We start from the raw sequence: 22,940 nt of genomic DNA on the forward strand, positions 1-22,940 counted from the left end.
GAGAAAGTATAATTAACAGAGTGATTCAGTGATATTTACGTGCCGTTATTGAGATTCCGCGTCTACTGTGCCGGCATTATTTGGATCGCAGTGTTGGATTGCAGTGTTGGATTACAGTGATTGAAATTGCGTGTGACGATAATGAATAACAAAAAGGCCTGTGCTGAGATTAGCCGTTATTAATTTTGTACGGCGAAGGCAGTGGCTGCCTCCTTATTTTGGTGTTTTTGTGATGAATATAGGTCGTTGATTGATGAAGCTGTATTGTTGTTCTTCTTGCCACCAGACATTTTATTATTACAGCATTTGAGAAGGACAGAATGGAATGTAACATCTCCGTAGCAGTCCAATTCGATTGCCAGCCCCATTAGGTACACGGTCACATTAATTATTATCTATTTGGGCTGCTATCAGATCCCGATCGAGCGGGATAAGTCCGTAAGATTAAACCGGAGTGTTACACCCTTGGCTTACCGTGAAAGGACAAGTGCAAAGAACAATAGGTAATTTTATCTTATTTAACGCGAAGAAAATATTTTCCAGTGTTGAATCGGGACAGAGCATAAACGTTAATATCGCGACAAGAAACAGTGCATTGTGAACAATATGAAGTAATAGCATCTTACGAATGTGACTAAACTTTTTTCTTGCCATATTAGATGAAAATAATAGTGTCAATAAACTGTGTTATAATGTGCAAATGCGCAAATCCGCACGAAAAACTGTGAAAAGTGAACACCAAAGAAAGACACGTGTGAACATTACTATAGCAAAACTAACTAAGAATACGTCACGAAAGTTTTTAAAGAAGTGTTTAGCGGTAGTATTTTGACTGAAATTGCTTTTTGAATAGTGAAAATCGGACAGCTTCGTGTGGACCCATAAACTGCTATGCGGACGACAATGTATTGTGGCGACGCAATTATTGAGTGACGTCACGCAGACCCGTGTAGCAGTTGCACCAAAGAGCCTCGATCCGCGAGGTGATTTCACACGACATCCCACCACGGAGCGGCTGGCTGAGCGACGCGACTTCGAGACACCGAGCGCAGTCCCGGCACCCAGCGGCCAAACTACAAACTACGCCCGCCTGCAGCGCCACGGAGCGGCCGACGGAGAACTACGACGACTTGCAACAGCAGCGCAACCTCACGCAGCTCCAGTGGCAGTACAGCGCCACGCCCACCTCAAACGTCAAAACATAGCGACTCGCGGTAACGTCAGTTGGTGAGTGAAGATGACTGGTTGACATAACATTAAATTGCGGTGTGCAGTCTTCGCGATAAATAAACAATTTTTAACTGATATTTACATTAGGACAAGTGCCCAATTGTAGTAATTTCCGAAAAATTTGCGAATCATACTCTGAAATATAGCATACTTATTTATGCACACTGCACTGTCTAAATGGTAATTATACAGATATGCTCATTGTTTTTGGGGATTTTACATTTATAGATTTTATGAGTGTTGTGATTATCTTGTTTAAAACATTTTTACATAAACTGTGTATGTGGAAGTTGTTATTGGAAATTATTAGGTTTTTGAGAGTTGTAATGTTCAGTACTCATGCATGTTGTGTCATTTGGGGGATTAACTGAAAAGACTGCAGGTACTGTTTGATTAGTTTCATGGTAATTAGGAGTGTTTTGGGTTACTAGAGGTTATTTTGTATTACTTGCCTGTGCATTAAAAATAAATCAAACATGTCTACTGAAGATAAGCAGGTTTGTGAGGGAGTAGTTGAAAGGAAAGGGATAGGACAGGAAGACAGGGAAGATTCGGGAATCAGTGATTATGGAGTATCATTAGATAGCCCATTAGCACACTCAACTAGTTATCCCAAAACACCGGAACAAACGATGAGAAATAAGTCAGTTTCAGAGGATGCAGATAAGTGGTCGATGTTGGTAGACTTGATAAAGGAGAATAGCGCATCACTAAAGGGTTTACAAGAAAACAACGCATCACTAAAGGAAGATTTACGAGAACGGGGAAGTAAAGTTCCACAAATCAGTAGAGAAAAGTTTACTAGAAACTAGAGAAGAGGGAAAAATATTACGAGAATCATTAGAGAAGGGTTTACAAGAAAATAACGCATCATTAGAGAAAGGTTTACAAGAAGCTAGAGAAAGGGAAGAAATGTTCCGCAAATCATTAAAGGAAGATTTACAAGAAACTATAGCACTAGAGATCAAAACATCGCAGATGAAGATGGAATGTAATCTGAAGAAGGAAATGCGGGAGTTACAAGAACGACTGAAGATGGACATCGATGAGAGAGAGCGGAAGCTACAGAAGAGCGTAGACCAAGCCCAGGGAGACATGGAGAAGATGGAAGGAAAGTTGACAAAAAAGATAGAAGAAGATGTTGAAGAAACTAAAGCCGAACTGGGAGAAAGGATCGCCGAGGTGACGCAGATGCAGAAACAGTGCAATGATGCGGTTAAGGGGATAGGAGATAGGCAAAACCAACTAGCTGTCAATCTGAGAAATGCCATAGCCGTGCAACGAGAAGAGGATAACAAGAGGGTTGAAATGGAGGTCAGGCAGTTACAACAGGGAGTGCAGCAATTGGAGAGCAAGACAGAAGAAATTGATAAACGAATTAGCAACGCCACCTTAGCCATTGGGGGAGGTAAGGTCGTTACATTGATGAGCAGTGATAATCGGTGCGTCCAAAATAATACAGGGCAGAAATTTAGGCCGAAAGGAGGGTTGCACCCAATGATATTTATGAAATGGCTAAAAGGAGTTTTCCCAGCACATCTTAAGGACTCAGACAAGATTCAATTTGCAATAGATAGAATGGAAGGTGAGGCCTTCACTTGGGGGGTCAGGAAGAAGGAAGGGACTACTAGTTATGATCAGTTTGAAGAGGAATTCTTGAAGAAATACTGGTCCAAAAGCCATCAATGTGCAGCAATTGAGGACCTACTCCATCGCAAGTCACTTAGTACATGGAGAGGAACGTTGAGAGAGTTTGCCGAACACTTGTGGGAATTGAACGAGACCCTGGAACAACCCCTGAGTGATGACGTAATGATATCTGCGATAAAAAGAAGATTGAATCAGAAAATGCAAGAAACTGTATCTGGGAGCCTAATTAAAAATAGGGAGGCTTTGATGGAGATACTGGAAGAGTTGGAATCTGTTCGATCACAGCGACACAATCAAGTTAATGATCAAAACCGAGGGGGAGGTAATGACCCAAGGAATCATTTTGGTAATTCGTCTAATTATAGAGGAAGAGGTGGTGGTCATAGGTACAGGGACCATGGTGGTGAACGTCAATGGAGAAATGATTGGAGAAGGAGTGAAGAACCAAGAGATCATGAGAGAAGATGGGATAGGCGAATGAATGACACGGTGCATATAGAAGAGGTGGAGAGACCGGAAAACTGAATGACACTCCAGATGAGGTCCGATCGGGAGTGAGAGCTACGAGGACCAGGGTAAACCTACTAAGACACGACAATGGTGGAGGCCTAAGAGAAGATCTACTGGAGGAAAGAAGTGGGATTCCCAAAGAACCCATGCTACCCATGATAGGGATCAAGTTATGTGGACTGAATATCGAGGCATTAGTCGATACAGGAAGTGAAGCATGTGCAGTATCCAAAAGGTTATATGAACAGATACTAAAAGCAAATATTAGCTTGCCTAGTTTCCCAGTGAGTGGGGTGAGAGTTGTGAACGCGTTGGGTGCAAGGAGTAAACCTATTAAAGAACAAGTGTTGATTACCTTCGAGATAGAGGGAGAAGAATACAAAGCAACATTTTTGGTGGTGGCCGGATTGAACACATCAATTATTTTAGGGATAGATTGGTTGAATGAAGTTGATGCAGTAGTGAGTTTTGATGAAGGTACTATCAAGGTCAAAGGAAGAAAGGGAGAAGAGAAGAGGTTAAAGTTTGCTGAGGGGAGTGCAATCGAAGAAGAGGAAGAATTCAGAAGAGTAAATTTGTGTCATGAAGAGGAACCCACCACGGGATACGGGGAAGAGGAACTAGGAGGAGAAGTGTTGATATACCTTGAGGGATTAGCACGAGAGGATAGGCATAAAGAGGATAAGATCAGGAAAAAGTTGGAGGAGATGACACATCTAGATGAGAGGACTAAGAAGAAATTAGCCACAGTATTATACAGGCGTTGTAAAGTATTTTCTCAACGGCCAGGTATCATGAAAGGGGTGGAGTGTAAGCTAAAGATAAAGAACCATAAACCGTTCAATATAAAACAGTATTCCATTCCCCAGGCGAAACGAAGAGCAATAGATGAAGAAATACAAAGGATGATGGACCTTGGTGTTATAGAAAGGACCAATAGTCAATACAACAACCCCCTATTTGTCGTTGATAAGAAGGATGGAAAGGTGAGGATAGTTTTGGATGCACGAACAGTGAACAAAATCATCGAACCGGAGAGGGACAAACCAGAGACTATAGAAGAACTGATTCAAAAATTCCGAGGAGCAAAGGTGCTTAGTAGTATCGACTTGACTGCTGGTTACTGGCAGATACCATTGGCCACAGAGTCTCGCCAGTATACGGCATTTACTTATGGAGGAAGGTGCTATCAATTTAGGGTGTTGCCGTTTGGACTTAATGTGTCAGTGTCTGAATTTATAAGAGCGATGGATAAGATACTAGGCGAGGAGTTACTTAAGAAGGTCACCGTCTACGTGGATGACCTCTTGATAGCAAGCGAATCATGGGAAGAACATTTGAATAGACTGGATGCAATCTTGGCAGCTTTTGAAACCGCAGGGGTAACTGTAAACCTGGACAAGTCGGAATTTGGCAAATCAAAGATTAAATTTCTGGGCCATATAATATCCGAGGAGGGTATCTATCCTGATCCTAATAAAATGGAGGCTATTAGAAATTTTCCGACCCCCCATAGCAAGAAACAGTTGCGAGCATTCTTCGAGGTTTGTGAGTTTTATAGAAAATTTGTCAAAGGATCTGTACTTAATGCCCCGAGTATGAGGGAATTGACTAAGGCGAGGATGCCGTGGCATTGGAGTGCAGAGTGCCAAACCGAGTTTGAGAATATCAAGGAAGCACTATATAGTGCGGATATATTGTACCACCCGGATTTTTCCAAGGATTTTTATTTAGGAGCAGACAGCTCTGACTATGGACTAGGAATACGTTTGTACCAAATAGAGAGGAGCGGAAATGGTGAGAGTGTAAGAACAATAGCGTTCGGTAGCAGAAGTTTAAATGCTTGGGAGAGGAAATATTCGATTACTGAAAGGGAGGCATTGGCAATTGTGTGGGGGTTTAAGCGTTTCCGGTACTATTTGGCCGGGATGCATGTGAAAGTCGTGACTGACCATAAGGCCCTTACATTTCTGACTACAAGCAAGTTGAGGCATAGCAGACTAACGCGATGGGCCCTGGCATTACAGGACTATGACTTTGAGATAATTTATGAACCAGGAGCAACACACATAATACCTGATGCTCTGTCAAGATTACCAGCTGACTCAAGAGGAATGTTGGTGGACAGGCCGGAAGGAGAAGGAGTTAGAATTAACCTGATGAGGGGAGTACAGTATGAAGAATGCATAAGGAAGTTCCTAAAGAATGTGCGTAGGGAACAGAACGAAGACGAGAAATTAAAGACAATTAAAAACAAATACAGGTGTGCAGGAGAGGAAAGAATTCGCACATTTTATTATATTCACAATGGGATACTTTATAAAAGGAACAAGGAGAGTGAGGAGAACTGGAAACTCTGTGTGCCTGAGCATGTGGTAGAAAAATTAATTTGGTATACGCACTATAGTAATGCGCATTATGGACCGAAGAAGTGCCTGGAAAAGTTGAAATTAGATTGTGCATTCAACAACATGGGAAGGCGTATACGTAAAATACTGAGTACATGTGACACCTGTCAAAAATCTAAAACGACTACAGTACAGCACAAAGGATATATGCATCCAATTGTACCAACAGCAATTAAGGACATAGTTGCAGTGGATCTCTTTGGGCCACTTCCTGCCTCATGAGGGAATTACACACAAATCTTAGTAGTGGAAGAACTGGTTTCCAAGTACATAAAATTTTACCCATTGAAGAAAGCTACTAGTAGAGCCATCATTAACCATTTTGAGAAAAACTATTTTCAAAAGGTGTGTATTCCTAAGCGAATTTTGAGTGGTAATGGGTCACAGTTCAGGTCAAAGGAATGGACAGAGATGCTAAGTGAGCACGGAATAGAGCAAATTGCCATTTCTAGGTATAGGCCAGCTTCTAACCCAGCGGAACGAACAATGAAGGAATTGAACCGTTTATGCCGAACCTACTGTCATAGGAAGCATGGTTCATGGAAAGAATATCTGGAAGAATTTGAGCGGGTTAGGAATCACCTCCCACATGATTCTACAGGGTTTGCCCCATGTGAAGTATTGCTCAATCAAGAACCCGATAGTATTTTTCGTGAGTTGGTAGTCTACCCACCAGGAAGTTCATTGACCTGGGAAAGAAAATTTTGTTGTGCTCACTCCAAGAACGTTTAGCAATAAGAATATCGTCAACATATGAAGTAATATTGTCACGAAGATAAACAGGTAAAATTTCGTTTAAACTAGGAATGAATGCTGTTGAAGGTACACTAAGTCCAAACAGTAATTTTCGAAATCTCTTTAGGGTAAAATCGTCATATCAGGTTATTGTTAACTTACTCTCTAGATAGATTGATAGTCGAAGAGTTGTTTTGACAGATGCAAAGAATAGTAAAAGAGTAGGCAGCGGTGCAGAAAACTAAAAGGGAAATAGCACCACTACAGCTCGGGACCCTATGCACGCTACGGCACATATTCACTTAGTGTAGTGAATCCCCTGAGGACCTTAATAGCCGCACATAATTTCCAGTTTGTGACTTAGTGGCCAGTTTCGTGGAAGTGCGTACATAAATTGATCTGTCCATGAATATGTATGTATGTCATTCTTAGAATTATGAAAGATCTTAAATTTCCGAACAGTTAAGAAGTGTTTATAGTCAAAGTTTTCTCCTCGTGGCGACAAAGACCTACCGCGCCTGTCCCTGTCCCAATGTCGATTATTGTCAAGTTCGCGCGCCTGGCGCTCTCTTGTTGCTTCTCGTAAATGAAATAAATTACTTTCTTCAAACGCCTCTGCTATCTGTGATTCTAAATTTCTTCTACTGTCTTTTCCTACAATTTCGCCTTCGATTTGTTTGACTTGCTTTCGTAATGCCTCAACTTCCCTTTTAACGCGTTCATTAAATTTTCCCTGATTTTCAACATGTCTATTTATGTTCTGATACTCTTCGGTTTCTGCAAATGGTAATGGAGCTGTATCATCCGAATCTCTGTCCCCATGTAAACTAAGATTTGTCAATTTATCTGAAATCTCCTCAACTCTTTCCGATAAGTCACCTATTTGTTCTTTCTGTTTATTTACGTCTTCCGTAAGTGTCGTGACTCGGGTTTCTGTATTGACACACTTGGTAGTTAACTGTTCATATTGTTGTGTTAGATTATTTAATCTGTCATTTGGTACGGATTCCTCAATTCTCTCAAATATTTCTTCCTTATCTTTTGCACGTTGTAAATTTAACTCTGAAAATTTCTGTACTATCACGCGATCTCTTTCTTCCTGTTCTCTATCCTGTTCCCTTTGTCTAATCTCTACTGCAATTAATCTATTATTGTGAGCATTCAAAATCGGTTGTACTTCTTCTCTGATTTTTTTGAAACATGTCCCTATTTTCATGTTTTTGAAACATGTCCCTATTCGTGAGTCTAACGGTGTTTCCATTGTTTCCATCTGTGTTTTTAATTCAGATCGAAACTGTGCTTCCATTGTTCCCATATTAGTTTTTAATTCAGATCCCAAAGTTCCCATCTCGGTTTTAATTGTTCCTATTTGTGATCCCAGTGAGTCTAACCGTGTTTCCATTGTTCCCTTTTGTGAGTGTAACCGAGATCCCAAATTTAATATTGCACTCATCAACTGCTCCATATCTTCTGTCGTTAATCTCGGATTCTGTGAATTTTCTGATTGAGAAAAATTTTGAAATGGTTCCGGACTATTTTCCCGACTTATTACATTGTTTTCCACCTCATTATTCATGATACTGTTTTCCTCTGTTGGCGAGTTCGCCATGTTAACAATTTCGTCATTCTCACTATTCATCATTTTCGCCTTCTTCATCGATCGCGTAATCATTTACAAAACATACAAAACTCGTCACTGTACGAAAATTACACACAATGACTCCTTATCTCTAACAATACCATTCACACGAGATGTTTCCCTCAAACACGATTAACGAACAATTGAAATAATTGCACTAGATTGTCAAACGCATATACAAGACAACAAAATTAAATTATGAAATGCCATTAGAAGAATGACAATTACCAAATCTACACATGCAATATAGACTACAATTACTAAACTACAAATTACTACAACAATACTACTGTCTACTATTTTTACAATCAGAATAATTCCAAGGAACGATCCGAAGCAGCGGTCGCCACGTGCATGGGGGCTTAATTATTTAGTTTGAAAGTATTTTTTGGTAGCTGTTTGTCCGATTACGCTGTTTCGTAAACGGTTGGCCCTGACTAGTATTATTACGCTATCTGACTGCAAAGAACAACAACAAAGAGTGAAATGAAAATTTTCGTTAACACAATTAATTAATTAAGTCCCCAGCAACTATGAAACCTACGAAACCAAGCACAAGTATAACTGTTCTGTATGTGGAAGTATGACTCAACGCACATCTGGCACGGTTCTTCTTCAACAAGACAAGAATTTTTAAATACCAATCTTACTGACGTGATAAAAGAAAATTAGAAATACTATAATTGCGTAAGGAAAGCAGAATTAAACTCTAATACAAGAACACAAGCCAGATGCTTTGTTGTCTGAACCTGTAATGATGCATTATTCAGGACATTGAAATAATGAAAAAAAAAGAAACGGAGTTTGTTACCTCATTTATATTGATGAAAATCACTCTAATCCTTACAATATATCTCCACACCGACTCTCTACTACCACATCTCAACAAGTCTCTTCAGTATCACATCTCAGCAAGCACTGCCTACTAGCACATCTCAACAATCACTCTCTGCTACGAGTTCTTAACAGGCACTGACTATTACGAGTCCTCAACAGGCACTGACTACTACGAGCTCTCCCCAAGCACTGTGTAGGCGGCTTAATAATACTCTTCGGCGCAATCTCTGGCGCAGTGGCTCAGTGTAGCCACCTTTCAGTGTCAACCAGTATTTTGTAGACAGCCACAGGCTCAGAATGTCAATTTTCGACAAAATAGCAGTTCTATTTTAATAGGTACATAATCTGATGAAGCAATTTGTATTAAATAACCTTTTATGAACTAAAGAAATCATCTCAGTTCAAGCAGAAAACCAGAGTTGTTAATTATGTTACACTACTATAGGAAAAATACATAATTGTAAGATAAACAGGCTCCTACTATTCCACTTTAAAAATTGTTTGATGTGTTTGTATGTACAGTCATCCTCAAAAGTATTCGAAAGACCTGAATTTCTTTTCGCCTGATTCGCCTGCAACCCACATAACGCAGCTGTCTAGCAGGTCCTCTAATCGCTCCTCGGTACAGTCGTTTGATTATTGAAAATGGTTCCAACAAGTCACCACTAGAAAACACTTCTCTGTATCGCAATAACTCAAGATTTGAAGTAATACCACGATACTACAAACATCAGGGAATACCTTATCGCAGATAAGACTGTCCTTTGGGCTGGTAAGCTCACATTTATTGCAATAAATGACATAGCTAAAATGTTACCACTCTCATTATTGCATCAGATAGATAATGCACGTAGTAAGTTCGTTGTATTAATGATTTCCTCTTCAAAGTAACATACCATACTTATTAATTAACACAAAATGACATTAAAAATTTAAATTATTTACGAGCAGCTAGTTGAGAATATGTATGAACTTCAAATGACACGACGAACCGTCTTGTTCTGCATATGGATTCAAATCCAGGTCATGCAGACTATGCAATGGTTTCATGACTGACGGAAAGTAAGTCATTCCTGACTAGGCATACAGAGACAGATACACCTCGATTTTAGACAGTATCAGTTAGCAAATATCAACCTTAAATTATATAATGTAAACATTTTTAATGGACGCGAATTCGTACCCAGCATCTATTATCCCTGTTAAAGAACTACGAGAGATGTTAAATATTGCTTCATCACAAGTAACTTACTTGAAATGCCATGAGGTAAAGCTTTGTGTTGGACATGGATTCGAACCCAGAACCTAATCGGATTGTTATCGAAGCACAATCAACTGTGACATATCGGATTTTCTCGGCAGTAGCAAGATGTTTTAACTGAAATGACGAGACGAAAAATTAATTATTTCCTTCCCAGGACTCCAACCCAGCACCTATCGCTGTTATATTCTAGAGAAAACGAATGTTAAATATGGGTTTGTTACACCAGCAGTGACACGTGAGCATGTTTGAACTGGAAATAATATGACGAAGAGTTCAGTGCTGACTGGGAAGAACTCCACTCATATCGTTGTTGATACACACAAAGAGACGTCAGCTACCGATTTTTTTCTCCACCGGCAGCTCGGAATAACATCCTTGAACTTACAGTGATCTCGCAAATAGTTCTGTGTTTCACTGGGAGTCAAAAACGTCAGACATCGTTAGTGTTGACAACGAATGAAAATACATTAAAAATAAAAATTTATATCCACCAGCAGATAGGTGTTCTCATGCTAGAGGTGATAATACATAATGAAAACTTAAGTGCCAGGCCAGGATTTGAACCCATTCATGCGCAGTATGTGGAGATGTTGAGGAATCTGCAGTTTTCGACAACAAAAAATTGTAGTTGAACTGTATTGGTACGAAGGGATCAAATTCCGCGTTAAGGGCGGTCTGAGTTGCATTCCAAGTTCAGAACCAATTTTATCGACATGCAGAAGCTCACATAAAAGATGGAATAAGTGTCCTGTGACCCTAAATAAAGTTTGTTTCGTCACTAGAAATAAATAACTAATATAAGAAAGGTTACTGGTGATAGAGTTTCTACATATCACCACTCCTGACATTATTGTGGTTCAACCTAACGTCTACTTGGTATTGAAGGAATATCATGTTTAATGTGAATATCAGACCACAATGCCATTATACCTTCTTCATTTGGCGTAGCCAGAAGAGAATAGAATCTTTCTCTCTCTATCAAAAATATTTGGTAGGAGTTGGAATCGAACCCAGACCACAAGTGTTTGAATCTATCATCAATCCAACAGACCACCAAACCCTCTTATCTGTAACCCATTTTTTTTATCATAACGCCATTGCGCCACACTGGATGAGAATTCTGACAACCAAGCTTCCTATAGTGGTTTGCAACATGTTTCTGTACATTCATTTACATGGTTGACCGAATCGTCATGAACTAGCTGCCTCAGCTACCCAGTGCATATATTCGACTCTGTTTTGTAATCACCGAAATAAAATCACATAACTGCCACATTCACAGACCTGCCAACAGTGTAGGATGCAAAAATGTAAATAGGAAGTATTCCTTTCCAATTCAGCTACTCTATTGCGCTGTCTGTTTATTGAAAACCCTGTGCAGTGCAAAAGAAAAGCTGTAACTGTCTGTCTCTCAGAAGTCTAGATCAAGTTATGTGCATTATTTCGCAGCATTGTGGAATGCGGAAGTTCTGGAGCATTTGTTGTTGACTTCTTGAGCTGCTGTAGCTATGTGTCAGCTGGTAGTGTAACGGTAAGCATCATACACCATACATAAGACGTCGCGAGTTCGAGTATATTCACTGCTACATTTTTTAAAACGCAAATCTGCGGTCTGCTGAAGTTATCAATCTAATGGTACAAATCGAGGTATATCCCCCTCTGTATGCCTAGACAGTTACGACTGTTAGTTTCCATCAGTCACAAAATCTTTGCTCAGTCTGCATTACCTAGGTTTGAATCCATATGCAAAACGAGACGGTTCGTCGTGTCATTTGAAGTTCATACATATTCTCAATTAGCTGCTCATGAATAACTTAAATTTTTAAATCCATTTTGTGTTAATTAATAAGTATGGTATATTACTTTGAAGAGGAAATCATGAATACGACGAACTTACTATGTGCATTACCTATCTGACGTAACATTTTAGGTATGTCATTTATTGTGGGATTACAAGCCTAAAGGACAGTCTTTTCTGTGTTAAGGTGTTTCCTGATATTTGTAGTATCGTGGTATTACTTCAAATCTTGAGTTATTGCGATACAGAGCAGTGTTTTCTAGTGGTGACTTGTTGGAACCATTTTCAATAGTCAAACGACTGTACCGAGGAGCAATTAGAGGACCTGCTAGACAGCTGCGTTATGCGGGTTGCATGCGAATCAGGCAAAATGCAATTCAGGTCGTTCGAATACTTTTGAGCATGGCTATACATATTGTCGCTATCAAATAAATGGCTACATTTTGAAATTTTCACTGTTAAGGGTTTCGTGGCCACTTTTAGGCAAATTCTGTGTTGGCTTCTATCTCCGATTCTGCAGCAGAGGTTTGTTTGAGGTATTTTATGACTTTCTCTAACATGAGTGGTTGGGTTTGTCAAAGCTTCACTCTCCATTGCTGGTGGTGGTGGACAGGAGTTCAGCCTGCAGCCGCCGATTGTATGTTTCTGTCACGCCAAAGTTCGTGCCCTGTTTGGTAGTCATTACTGCTCCAGTCCTTCCCTTGTCACATGTAACAGCCGTTCACTGTCATTGTTTTCCGGTGTTTTTCACAACAAATATCACAGAATCACTCAGTGAAGTGACATTCTGGGAAAAGAAATGTTGGGTACGGCCTTTCTGCAGTACATTCCCTGTGTGACAGAGTCGGCATCATATTGTGCAAAAACGGCATAAAGACTATTTATAAATCGACGAAGGAGATCAAAGAGTGTCTCACATCAGCAAATGAGAAAAGGGACCCACTTGTAATGTCGGAACATACCGCATTCATTGTACATGCAGTAAAGACTACATTGGAATGATTGGACGATCAGTCTACACTGATCACAAGCGGATGAACTAGGTGAAATGGGCTACACACTAAAAAAAATTCGCTGAGATGGAAGTTCTGGCTGTAGAGAAGAGGTATAATAACAACTTGTTCAGGGAAGGTATGGAAATACTTCAACATGAGAATAGCTTTAAGAAGAAAGAAGAAGCCTTAAGGTGAATGGATCCTGGGTTCCCGTGCTGTAGCGGACGACTGTTAAAGGTAGCAACGGAAGGACTACAGTGGTAACGACCACGGAAAAGGCCTTGAACTTTGGTGTGCCAGGTACATACAATCTGTGGCCGTTGTCTCGACTCCAGTCCAACATCAGCAATCACGCCAGTCACTGGTGGTGGTGAAACGTCAGAAAAGTCATCACACAAACATCGGCTGAACAACGCAAGACGGAAGCCAACAGCCAATTTTTGAAACTTAAGAATACTAGACCGAGGAAATAGTTGACTGAGAACATTTTCGCACGCTGGTTTGCAGTGATTTTCAGTTCACTCGCTATCGTCTCTCTACATGTTAATTGTGCGTACATTTTTGTGCATACTTAAAAATTCAGCGTATATATCGATTAGCCGCTTGAATCCAGAGATCACGATTCGAGTTCAATGTTTGGCAATTGATATACTATTTTACGAGGCTCTTTGCGTGGAGTGTTGGGGCTTTTTGTGTGGGTTCAGGTAGATTTGTAGGTTAATATAATTTGTGCGGATTATGAGTGATCAAGTAGACTGTGAATTTCCTGTATGGGGACTATTACCGAAGAAAGAAACAGGTGTGCAGTCTTTTTTAAATAAATTCCCGGAATATGACGGGCGAGGAATTACGATAGCAATATTTGATTCAGGTGTCGATCCAGGTGCACCAGGATTGCAGGTACTGTCAGTTAATACTGGTTGTTTTAAGCAATGTGATCTGTGTGCTGTTGTTAACGCTTGGCGAAATGAAATTTTTATTTTATGTTGCGGTTAAATATACCAACGCACATGGTTTAATGTAACTGTACAGTGTAAAGTTAACAGGAAAATCTGAAATAAAGCCTTTGTTGACTCTAGGCCGATTACATAAAAAGTTTCTCGTGAGTAGTAAATGGATGAAGTGGAATTTGCTCGATATTGTCAGTGCTAATGTCACGGACATTAAGAACCTTTTCTTTCAGGAAATACCGTAGAAGTCATAGCCAGACAGAATGACCAGGATTTAATTTGTGGCAGTTTCTTCCGAATTAAATATTCTAGAGCAATGATGACCAAGAGGCGAAATGACCGGTCTTTCAGGTATCATTACGCTAATATCTCTGGGCCCCCTAGAAGATATTCCCATTCTAATCAGCTTCTTTACATATCCACATTTAACACAAAGTCCATTCTAATACTTATACGATATAGAACTCACAAGTTCTCCCAAGGAATGCTTTCAATATGAAGAAGTAGCAATTCAGTTTCCACCTGTCTATTCAGGCATGTACAGCTTGTCCCTGTGATAAATAGTAGTCACCCACTGTCAGTGTTAGTAAACAAAGCTATTGTATTGACAACATGGACATATCCATTTCATTGCTTATCGTAGCAGGAGTATAACACACCATTCATTGACTACTGCTCATTTGTTTTGTTAAATTAAAATAGTTTGACAACAAATTTTTGTCACAGTATTCAGCATGTATAGTGATGATAGAGAGCACTAATGGAAAATGTCTAAAGCAGTTCTTTAGTGTTGCATTGTTCTTATCATTGTTTGAATGTCATTTGTAACAGACCACAGTATAACTTGCTTTTCATCCAACCATCCTCCCTGATACGGAAGTAAAAAAGAGAGTACTTGATGGTATCCCCCCCCTCCCCCCAGAAAAAGCAACTTTTTACCAACAACGAAACATTCCAATCTATGTGGGTTAATTCATGAGAGAAAAATGACCATAACCAAGGGATCAGTGCTTAAGGAAAATTTAGAGTAAGATCATTAGAAATACACTCAAAGAGAAGTATAGGGAAATGATTGGTATTGCTGATGTAGTGCTATAGTAGCCTATTTTGAATCCTACCCTCCACTAAAACAAAAGATGGACATATTAAAAACAGTAAATAAATTGAGTAGTAGTTACCAATGAAACCTGAATTTTTAAGTAACTTATGTCAGGAAGGAGGGCTACATGTATTACAGATAGTAGTAAACAAGAAGTTAATCGCCCTAACATTGTAAAATCCTAATATTTTTTTGGAAAGCATCTTGGCATATCTCAACAGATAAATGGTAAAAATGATATATGCTGGTGTAGCCTTCCAAATACATTATCTTGAGTAAATCTTTTCGATATATTTGATCTTGTTGGTCTTTAGAGTGATGTCCCCCCCCCTCCCCCCTTGCGGGTCTGGGGTTAGAATAGGCCCGAGGTATTTCTGCCTGTCGTTAGAGGCGACTAAAAGGAGTCCCTCCCCCTCAAGTGGGGTAGTTAGCGCCTGCGTCCGGAGATGGACGGTTCCACGACCTCTATTTGCGGTCATTTTGGTTTTTCACTTCTTCTCGTTTCTTCCTTCCTTTGGTTGGTTCCTTTCTTTGCTCTTCTCCATCTCACTGTCTTCCTTACTCTTTCCCTTGCCTTCTTCTCCTTGCCTTCTTCTCCTTGCCTTCTCTGGTCTCCGCCTCGGCGTTTGAGACAGTCTGTCCTCTCTTTTCTTTTTCTTCTTCCTCTTCCTTCCTCCTTCCTCCCTGTGCGCACCTGAAGGCCGACCCACGCGTTCGCACTCGTAGCCGGTGATGGGGTAACGCGTAATTCCGCGCCCTGGGTAGACAAGTAAGGCACGCATGTACCCCCTGGTAAAGGCCAGGTCCAGGGAGGGGTGATTGCCTGAGCTGATACCTTCTGACCATGCCGATTGGTCCCTCCGTCTGTTTCTCAGGAGGTGTAAACATTCACCTAAGGCAGGAGTGCCCTCTGAGAGGGTCCCCACAAGGAAGGAGCGCGCCATCAGAGATGCTGGCAATCATGGGGGATTCCTCCGCAATTGATTTCTCTTCTTCTTCTCTCTCGACTTCTGCCCATAAACGGAAACTTGGGCAGCCACCAGTGACAAAAGTACTACCTCCTGCCCCACAGTTCCTCGTAGTTTCTCGATCTGAGGATGGCAAGGATTTTTCCTCTGTCAACCCTTTCGTTATCCAGAAGGGCGTAGGTGCCATAGCTGGATCTGTCAAGTCGTGTACCAGGTTGCGTAATGGTACCTTGTTACTAGAAACTGAGAGCGCCTTTCAGCCACAAAAACTGCTTCGGGCCACACTCCTGTACATGTTCCTTGTCCGGGTGGAGGCTCACCGCACTTTGAATTCGTCTCGTGGTGTGGTATATATTCGATCACTCGACGGATTCACTGAAGAGGAGATTCAGTCTTTCCTCGCTGAGCAGGGCGTGACGGTTGTCCATAGGGTCATGAAAAAGGTCAACAATGACCTTGTACTGACCCGGACACTTTTCTTGACCTTTGATAGAGTTCAGCTGCCGTCGCGTATCAAAGTGGGCTACGAGGTTATTTCTGTTCGCCCCTATGTCCCGACACCTATGTGCTGCTACCAGTGTCAGCGTTTTAATCACACTCGCCAGTCTTGTTCCAATGCGGCTAAATGTGTCACTTGTGGCAGGGATGCCCATGAGGGTGGCTGTCCACCTCCATCTCCTCATTGTGTGAACTGTCAGGGTGACCATGCAGCATCCTCCCGCGACTGTCCCATTTACAAGGAAGAACGCTGTATCCAAGAAATTCGGGTCAAAGAGAAAGTGTCCACCTCGGCTGCTCGCAAGCTATTTGCTAGTAGGAAGCCCACGCTGCTCCCAGCGGGAAAATAAAGTACTGTCCTCGCCTCTCCTCGGACTACCAGGGAGGTGGCGACGCAGACATGCGATCTGACCTTCAGCACCACGGTTGTCCGTTCGGCCAGTGCTAAGATCGCGCGGTCGACGTCTCCTCTTCCTCCCGTCACCCCTCCAACACAAACACCTTCATCAGCTTCTGCCAAGACGAAGACACAGAAGTCAGATGCACGGGCCTTCAAGAAGGAACCATCCCGTGCAGACTTCCTACGTACCTCGAACTCCCAGCCATCGACCAGTACTTCCACTAAAAGACCTTCCAAGAAGGCTCATAGGAAGCACAGTTCTCCTTCTCCGCCACGGCGCATTTCTTCTCCTGCGCCACCCAGCGGTTGCCGCCCCAGGCTGTCATCCGTTTCACCTGGCCGCACCGCTGGTAGCCGAACATCTGGCCATCCACCGGCGGAGGAAGCTCCTCCTCCCGGCCATCTTAACAAGATGGCCGATGAACGTATAGAACCAATGGGCGATGACTGTCCGCCTACTGATAGCGGCGGCAGTACTCACTCGCAGCCAGGCCCTCAGCGGCCTTCGAGGTGACCCCTTCTTTCATCTTCCTTTTCTTCTCACGATGGCACTTATTCACTGGAATATTCACAGCATTCGCTCCAACCGAGAGGACTTGAAGTTGCTGCTCCGCTTGCACCGTCCGCACGTCGTAGCCCTCCAGCAAACGAAGCTCCGCCCATGCGATCACATTGCCTTGGCACACTACACCTCTGTGCGTTTTGACCTACCCCCTGTGGTAGGTATTCCGGCTCATGGAGGGGTTATGTTGTTGGTCCGGGATGATATTTACTACGATCCCATCACATTGCACACCGGCCTGCAGGCAGTTGCCGTCAGAATTACTCTCCCCACTTTTACATTTTCCATTTGTACCCCCCCCCCCCCCCCCCCAGGGGGTCCACAACTCTTTTGTGGACACGTGCGTGGCGAGCACGGGGCCCCGAGCCATTGCAGCCTTCTTTCTTTCCCGGGCTGCATTTCCTTTCCCTTCCCCTCCTTTCCCCTCCATGCTCCTTTCCCCTCCATGCTCCTTTCCCCTCCATGCTCCTTTCCCCTCCATGCTCCTTTCCCCTCCATGCTCCTTTCCCCTCCATGCTCCTTTCCCCTCCATGCTCCTTTCCCCTCCATGCTCCTTTCCCCTCGCCCTCTCCTCTCCCTCTATTGGTGTCCTTGTTTATGTTGGCCCCGCTATTCTCTTGGTTCTGTTGGTTTTACACTCCAGCTTTGTTGCGTAATCGTCTCCTCCTTTTGGCATTCCTTGGTCCCCCTCTGGGGTTTGACCTCCATTACAAAATTTCTCCTCCGTAGTGTGAGCCATTTGGGGAAGAGCACCTTACCTAGTGTCTCCGACGTGCGCCCTCCTAGCACATTCCACCTTTTCCTTCACGTCGTTGTTTGATGCTAGGGTGCATAGCCAGCACGGTAGCCAGCCCGTGTGGTGGGGTCGCTATGTACCCTTTTGGTTGAGCCCCCTGAACACACAGGGATCACACTTCTGATACCTGAGCTGTGACCTCCTCATGCATGCCTTGGAGTGGTTGCTCGTCATCCTGGAGCATCGGAACTCCCGGCAATGGCCGCCGTGCCAGACGGCCCTTGCTGTGGCTGGGTGGCGCCCGTGAGGAGAGCCCCTGATCGGAGTGGGTGGTATCAGGGCGGACGCTATGCAGATGAAACGCATACGGGTCCAAAACTCTGGCCGTTCTTCTGCGGCCGTCTCTCTGCGTGGTACTGATTCCTCAAGTGCTGCTTCTCTTGCCCCTTCGGCCTTCCCTTCCATGGCTACCCCCTGGGAAGAGGGTCAGGCCCGTCGTCTAGGGGCAAAACCTTTCCCCCGTTATCTAGTTTGCACCAGGACTGATGGGGATACTTTCACCAGTGTCAAGCCTTTATTCTTTGTGGAACACATTGAAGACAAGTTCGGCGAAGTGGACTCCCTGAGCAAGATGCGGTCGGGTTCGTTGCTGATAAAAACCGCTTCAGCTGCCCAATCTGCGGCCCTTTGTGCCTGTACCCATCTTGGCACAATTCCTGTGTCCATTACCCCTCACCAGTCTCTAAATATGGTACAAGGTGTGATTTTTCACAGGGACCTCATTCTTCAAACTGATGAGGAACTTCGGGACAATCTCGGACGGCGGGGTGTTCACTTTGTTCGGCGTGTTCAGAAGGGTCCTAAAGATAATCGTATTGATACTGGTGCCTTTATCCTGGCCTTTGAAGGGGATACCCTTCCTGAGAAAGTTAAGATTATGGTGTATCGTTGTGATGTGAAGCCGTACATCCCACTTCCTATGCGGTGTTTTAGGTGCTTGCGTTTTGGCCACATGTCTTCTCGCTGTTCTCAGGACCCTCTCTGTGGTGACTGTGGACGTCCACTCCATGAGGGGAGTCCCTGTGTTCCCCCTCCTGTATGTGTAAATTGTCATGGTAGTCATTCTCCACGTTCACCAGATTGCCCAGTATATAAGAAAGAAAAAAAGATACAGGAGTATAAGTCCCTCGATCGTTTAAGCTACACAGAGGCCCGTAAGAAATATGCACGACTGCACCCTGTGTCCATGACATCTAGTTACGCCTTGGTTACATCTTCACCCCTTCCTCCCCCTTCCTTACCCCCATCCCGGACCCCTCTCCTCCCCCCCTCCCCTGCGGCTCCCACACCTTCTCCTCTGGGCGCTGCTCCCCCTCCCCAGCCAGAGAAGTGTCCCACTCCTTCGGGGTCTGCCGGTCAAGGGCGCCTCTCCAGAGATGCCCCTTCCCGGCACCTTCCAGGTCAAAGGTCTGCTGCCGCGCGGCGACCGCGAGAACCGCGGGCTGTGGGCCCGCAGGTCACCCGGTCTCTTTCTGTTCCTGATATTGCTGCAGCTGGCTCCTTTATGCCACACAGCCCTCCTCGTTCTCAGCCTGAAAAGAAGAAGAAACATAAGTCCCGGGACAAAGAGCCTCTGGTGTCACCGGAGGTCCCTTCCCCAACTTCACAACCGGATTCTGATCTGTCGTTCATGGATGTCGCCCCCTCCTTGTCGGTGACGGGTGGGGACCCGGCGGTATGACTGGTTTTAGCGTGTTGCGCCCTCATTTAACCCATCATTCTGTGGTTCTCCAATGGAATTGTAATGGCTACTATCGTCACCTTCCGGAATTGAAATCTCTTCTTTCGTCCTACTCTGCAGCTTGTGTGGTTCTCCAGGAATCTCATTTTACTGATGCTCACTCACCGACCCTCCGTGGGTTCCGTGTTTTCTGTCGAAATCGGGTCGGACCCTTGCGGGCTTCTGGTGGCGTTTGTACGTTGGTCCGTACAGACATTGCTAGCATGTGGATTCCTCTCCAAACTACATTGGAAGCGGTTGCTGTTAGGGTCCACTTAGACCCTGCAGTCACAGTTTGCAATCTTTATCTCCCTCCTGACAGGACACTTACACCTGCTGCCTTAACCACCCTTCTTCAGCAACTTCCTCCTCCCTTCCTCCTCCTTGGGGATTTTAATGCTCATCATCCTTTGTGCGGCAGTGCTCTTCCATCTCGACGAGGTCTTCTTATAGACCAATTTATTGCAGACCACGACCTGTGCCTTCTTAATGATGGCTGCCCTACTCATTTTAGTGCTGGTCATGGTACCTTTTCTGCCATTGATCTTTCTCTTTCTTCTCCCTCTCTCCTCCCTTCATTACACTGGTCGCCACACGACGACCTTTGTGACAGTGACCCCGATGGAGAGGTTACCTCGTTGGTCTTTCCACCGCGCTGATTGGCCTCTATATACTGCACAGGTCGAGTTTTCTCCCTCTTTGTCGGGTTGTATTGATGACGTCCTACGTGACGTGTCTGACGCAATTGTTCGCACTGCTAACCTTGCTGTCCCGCGCTCATCTGGACAATTTCGTCGTCGGCAAGTCCCGTGGTGGAGTACGGCCATTGCCATTGCCATCCGTGATCGCCGTCGAGCTTTGCAACACTTTAAGAGGCACCCATCTGTAGCCAGCCTTTCTACCTTTAAGCGCCTTCGCGCTAAAGCCCGTTATTTAATCAAACAGAGCAAGCGGATATGTTGGGAACGATTCGTTTCTTCCCTTGGTTCCACTGTCCCTCTGTCACGGGTATGGGCTACACTTCGCTCTCTCCAAGGTTGCCATCGGCAGTCCACCCTCCCAGGCCTTCACCTCCCAGATGGCATTTGTACGGACCCATTAGTTCTCGCAGAACATCTTGCGACCCATTTTGCAGTGGCATCAGCGTCGGCCTCCTATCCAGCTGCTTTCCTTCATCAAAAACAGCAGGCTGAAGCTGTCACCTTATGTTTCACCACTTGTGAGTCAGAATCTTACAACGAACCTTTCACTGAATGGGAATTTCTTTCTGCTCTATCTTCTTCTCACGATACGGCCCCTGGCCCAGATTCCATTCATAACCAGCTGCTTCAACATCTCAGTGCTCCACAACGGCACCATCTTCTTCGGGTGTTTAACCGTATCTGGCTCCAGGGTGACTTCCCTTCTCAGTGGAGGGATAGCATTGTGGTTCCTGTCCTTAAGCCTGGTCAGAACCCCCTATCTGTTGACAGCTATCGGCCAATTAGTTTGACCAATGTTGGTTGTAAGTTACTTGAACGGCTGGTAGCCCGTCAGCTCACTTGGGTCCTCGAATCTCGGGATCTATTGTCCCCTTACCAGTGTGGCTTTCGAGAGGGACGATCTCCAATCGATCATTTACTTCGCTTGGAATCCGCAGTTCGGCAGGCTTTTTCCCAGCGCCGCCATTTGGTTGCAGTGTTTTTTGACCTTCGCAAGGCCTATGACACGGCCTGGCGCCATCACATCTTGCTAACCCTTCATCAGTGGGGTCTTCGGGGCCCACTCCCGATTTTTATCCGCCAGTTCCTGATCCATCGGTCATTCAGAGTTCGAGTTGGTACTGCTTTTAGTTCTCCACGGACCCAGGAGACGGGCATCCCACAGGGTTCTGTCTTGAGTGTCCTTCTTTTCCTCATTGCTATCGATGGACTTGTGGCCTCTGTCGGTCCCTTGGTCGCCCCTGCCCTGTATGTGGATGATTTCTGCATTTGGGTTAGTTCCTCCTCGATGCCATCTGCAGAACGGCAGCTCCAGGTGGCTATACGGCGTGCCTCTGCATGGACCCTCTCACACGGGTTTCAATTCTCTCCTTTAAAATCGCGGGTGGTCCACTTCTGTCGCCGTACTACGGTCCACCCTGATCCAGAGCTCTTTCTCGCTGCACAAAGATTGCCTGTGGTTCCACAGTTTCGTTTCCTAGGTCTTCTTTTCGACAACAAGCTCACTTGGCTGCCCCATATCAGACTCCTGAAGGTAGGATGTTTCCGTAAACTCAATGTCCTTCGCTTCCTTGCCCACTCCTCTTGGGGTGCGGACCGTTCCCTCCTCCTCCGTCTTTATCGTGCTCTAGTTCTGTCACGTTTGGACTATGGTTGTCAAGTTTATGGTTCAGCTGCTCCTTCCACGCTGCACGTGCTGGATCCGGTCCACCATCGTGGTATCCGTTTGGCCACCGGTGCCTTCCCTACTAGCCCTGTTGATAGTCTCCTGGTTGAAGCTGGGATCCCCCCCCTTTCTGTTCGGCGGTCCCAGCTTCTGGTGTCTTATGCCCTTACTATCCGTTCTTCTCCCGCTCATCCTTCCTATTCTATCCTATTCCCAGACCATGGACGTCGCCCGCCTGACTCCCGCCCTCGGGCGGGTTTACCGGTTGGACTGCGCCTTGCGTCTCTTAACCGTGATTTTCGGCTTCCTTCTTTGTCCTGTCTTCCTCGCTCCCTCCCCTCCACCCCTCCTTGGTTAGTTCCTCGGCCTCGAATTCGGATGGATCTCCGCCGCGGTCCGAAAGATTCCATCCCCCCCGGTGGTGTTCCGTTCCTTTTTCCGCCAAATTTTATGGGAGTTTCGGGATGCTGTTGTTTTTTACACTGATGGCTCTAAATCTGCTGATCATGTTGGG

At 44.3% G+C, this 22,940-nt stretch overlaps 1 protein-coding gene across 1 annotated transcript in view; it reads left to right on the forward strand.

Moving 5' to 3' along the window:
- The first annotated feature begins 13,726 nt into the window (after positions 1-13,726).
- LOC124787906 (tripeptidyl-peptidase 2) overlaps positions 13,727-22,940 on the forward strand; it is a 281,148-nt gene continuing 271,934 nt past the window's right edge. Inside the window, exon 1 of the mRNA XM_047254886.1 lies at positions 13,727-13,966. Within this exon, the coding sequence (XP_047110842.1) occupies positions 13,805-13,966 (162 nt within the window). The 5' untranslated portion in view covers positions 13,727-13,804. The remainder of the gene's footprint in view (positions 13,967-22,940) is intronic.

This window comes from Schistocerca piceifrons, chromosome 3 (assembly GCF_021461385.2).
Source record: "Schistocerca piceifrons isolate TAMUIC-IGC-003096 chromosome 3, iqSchPice1.1, whole genome shotgun sequence".
In the NCBI taxonomy this organism is placed as follows: domain Eukaryota; kingdom Metazoa; phylum Arthropoda; class Insecta; order Orthoptera; family Acrididae; genus Schistocerca; species Schistocerca piceifrons.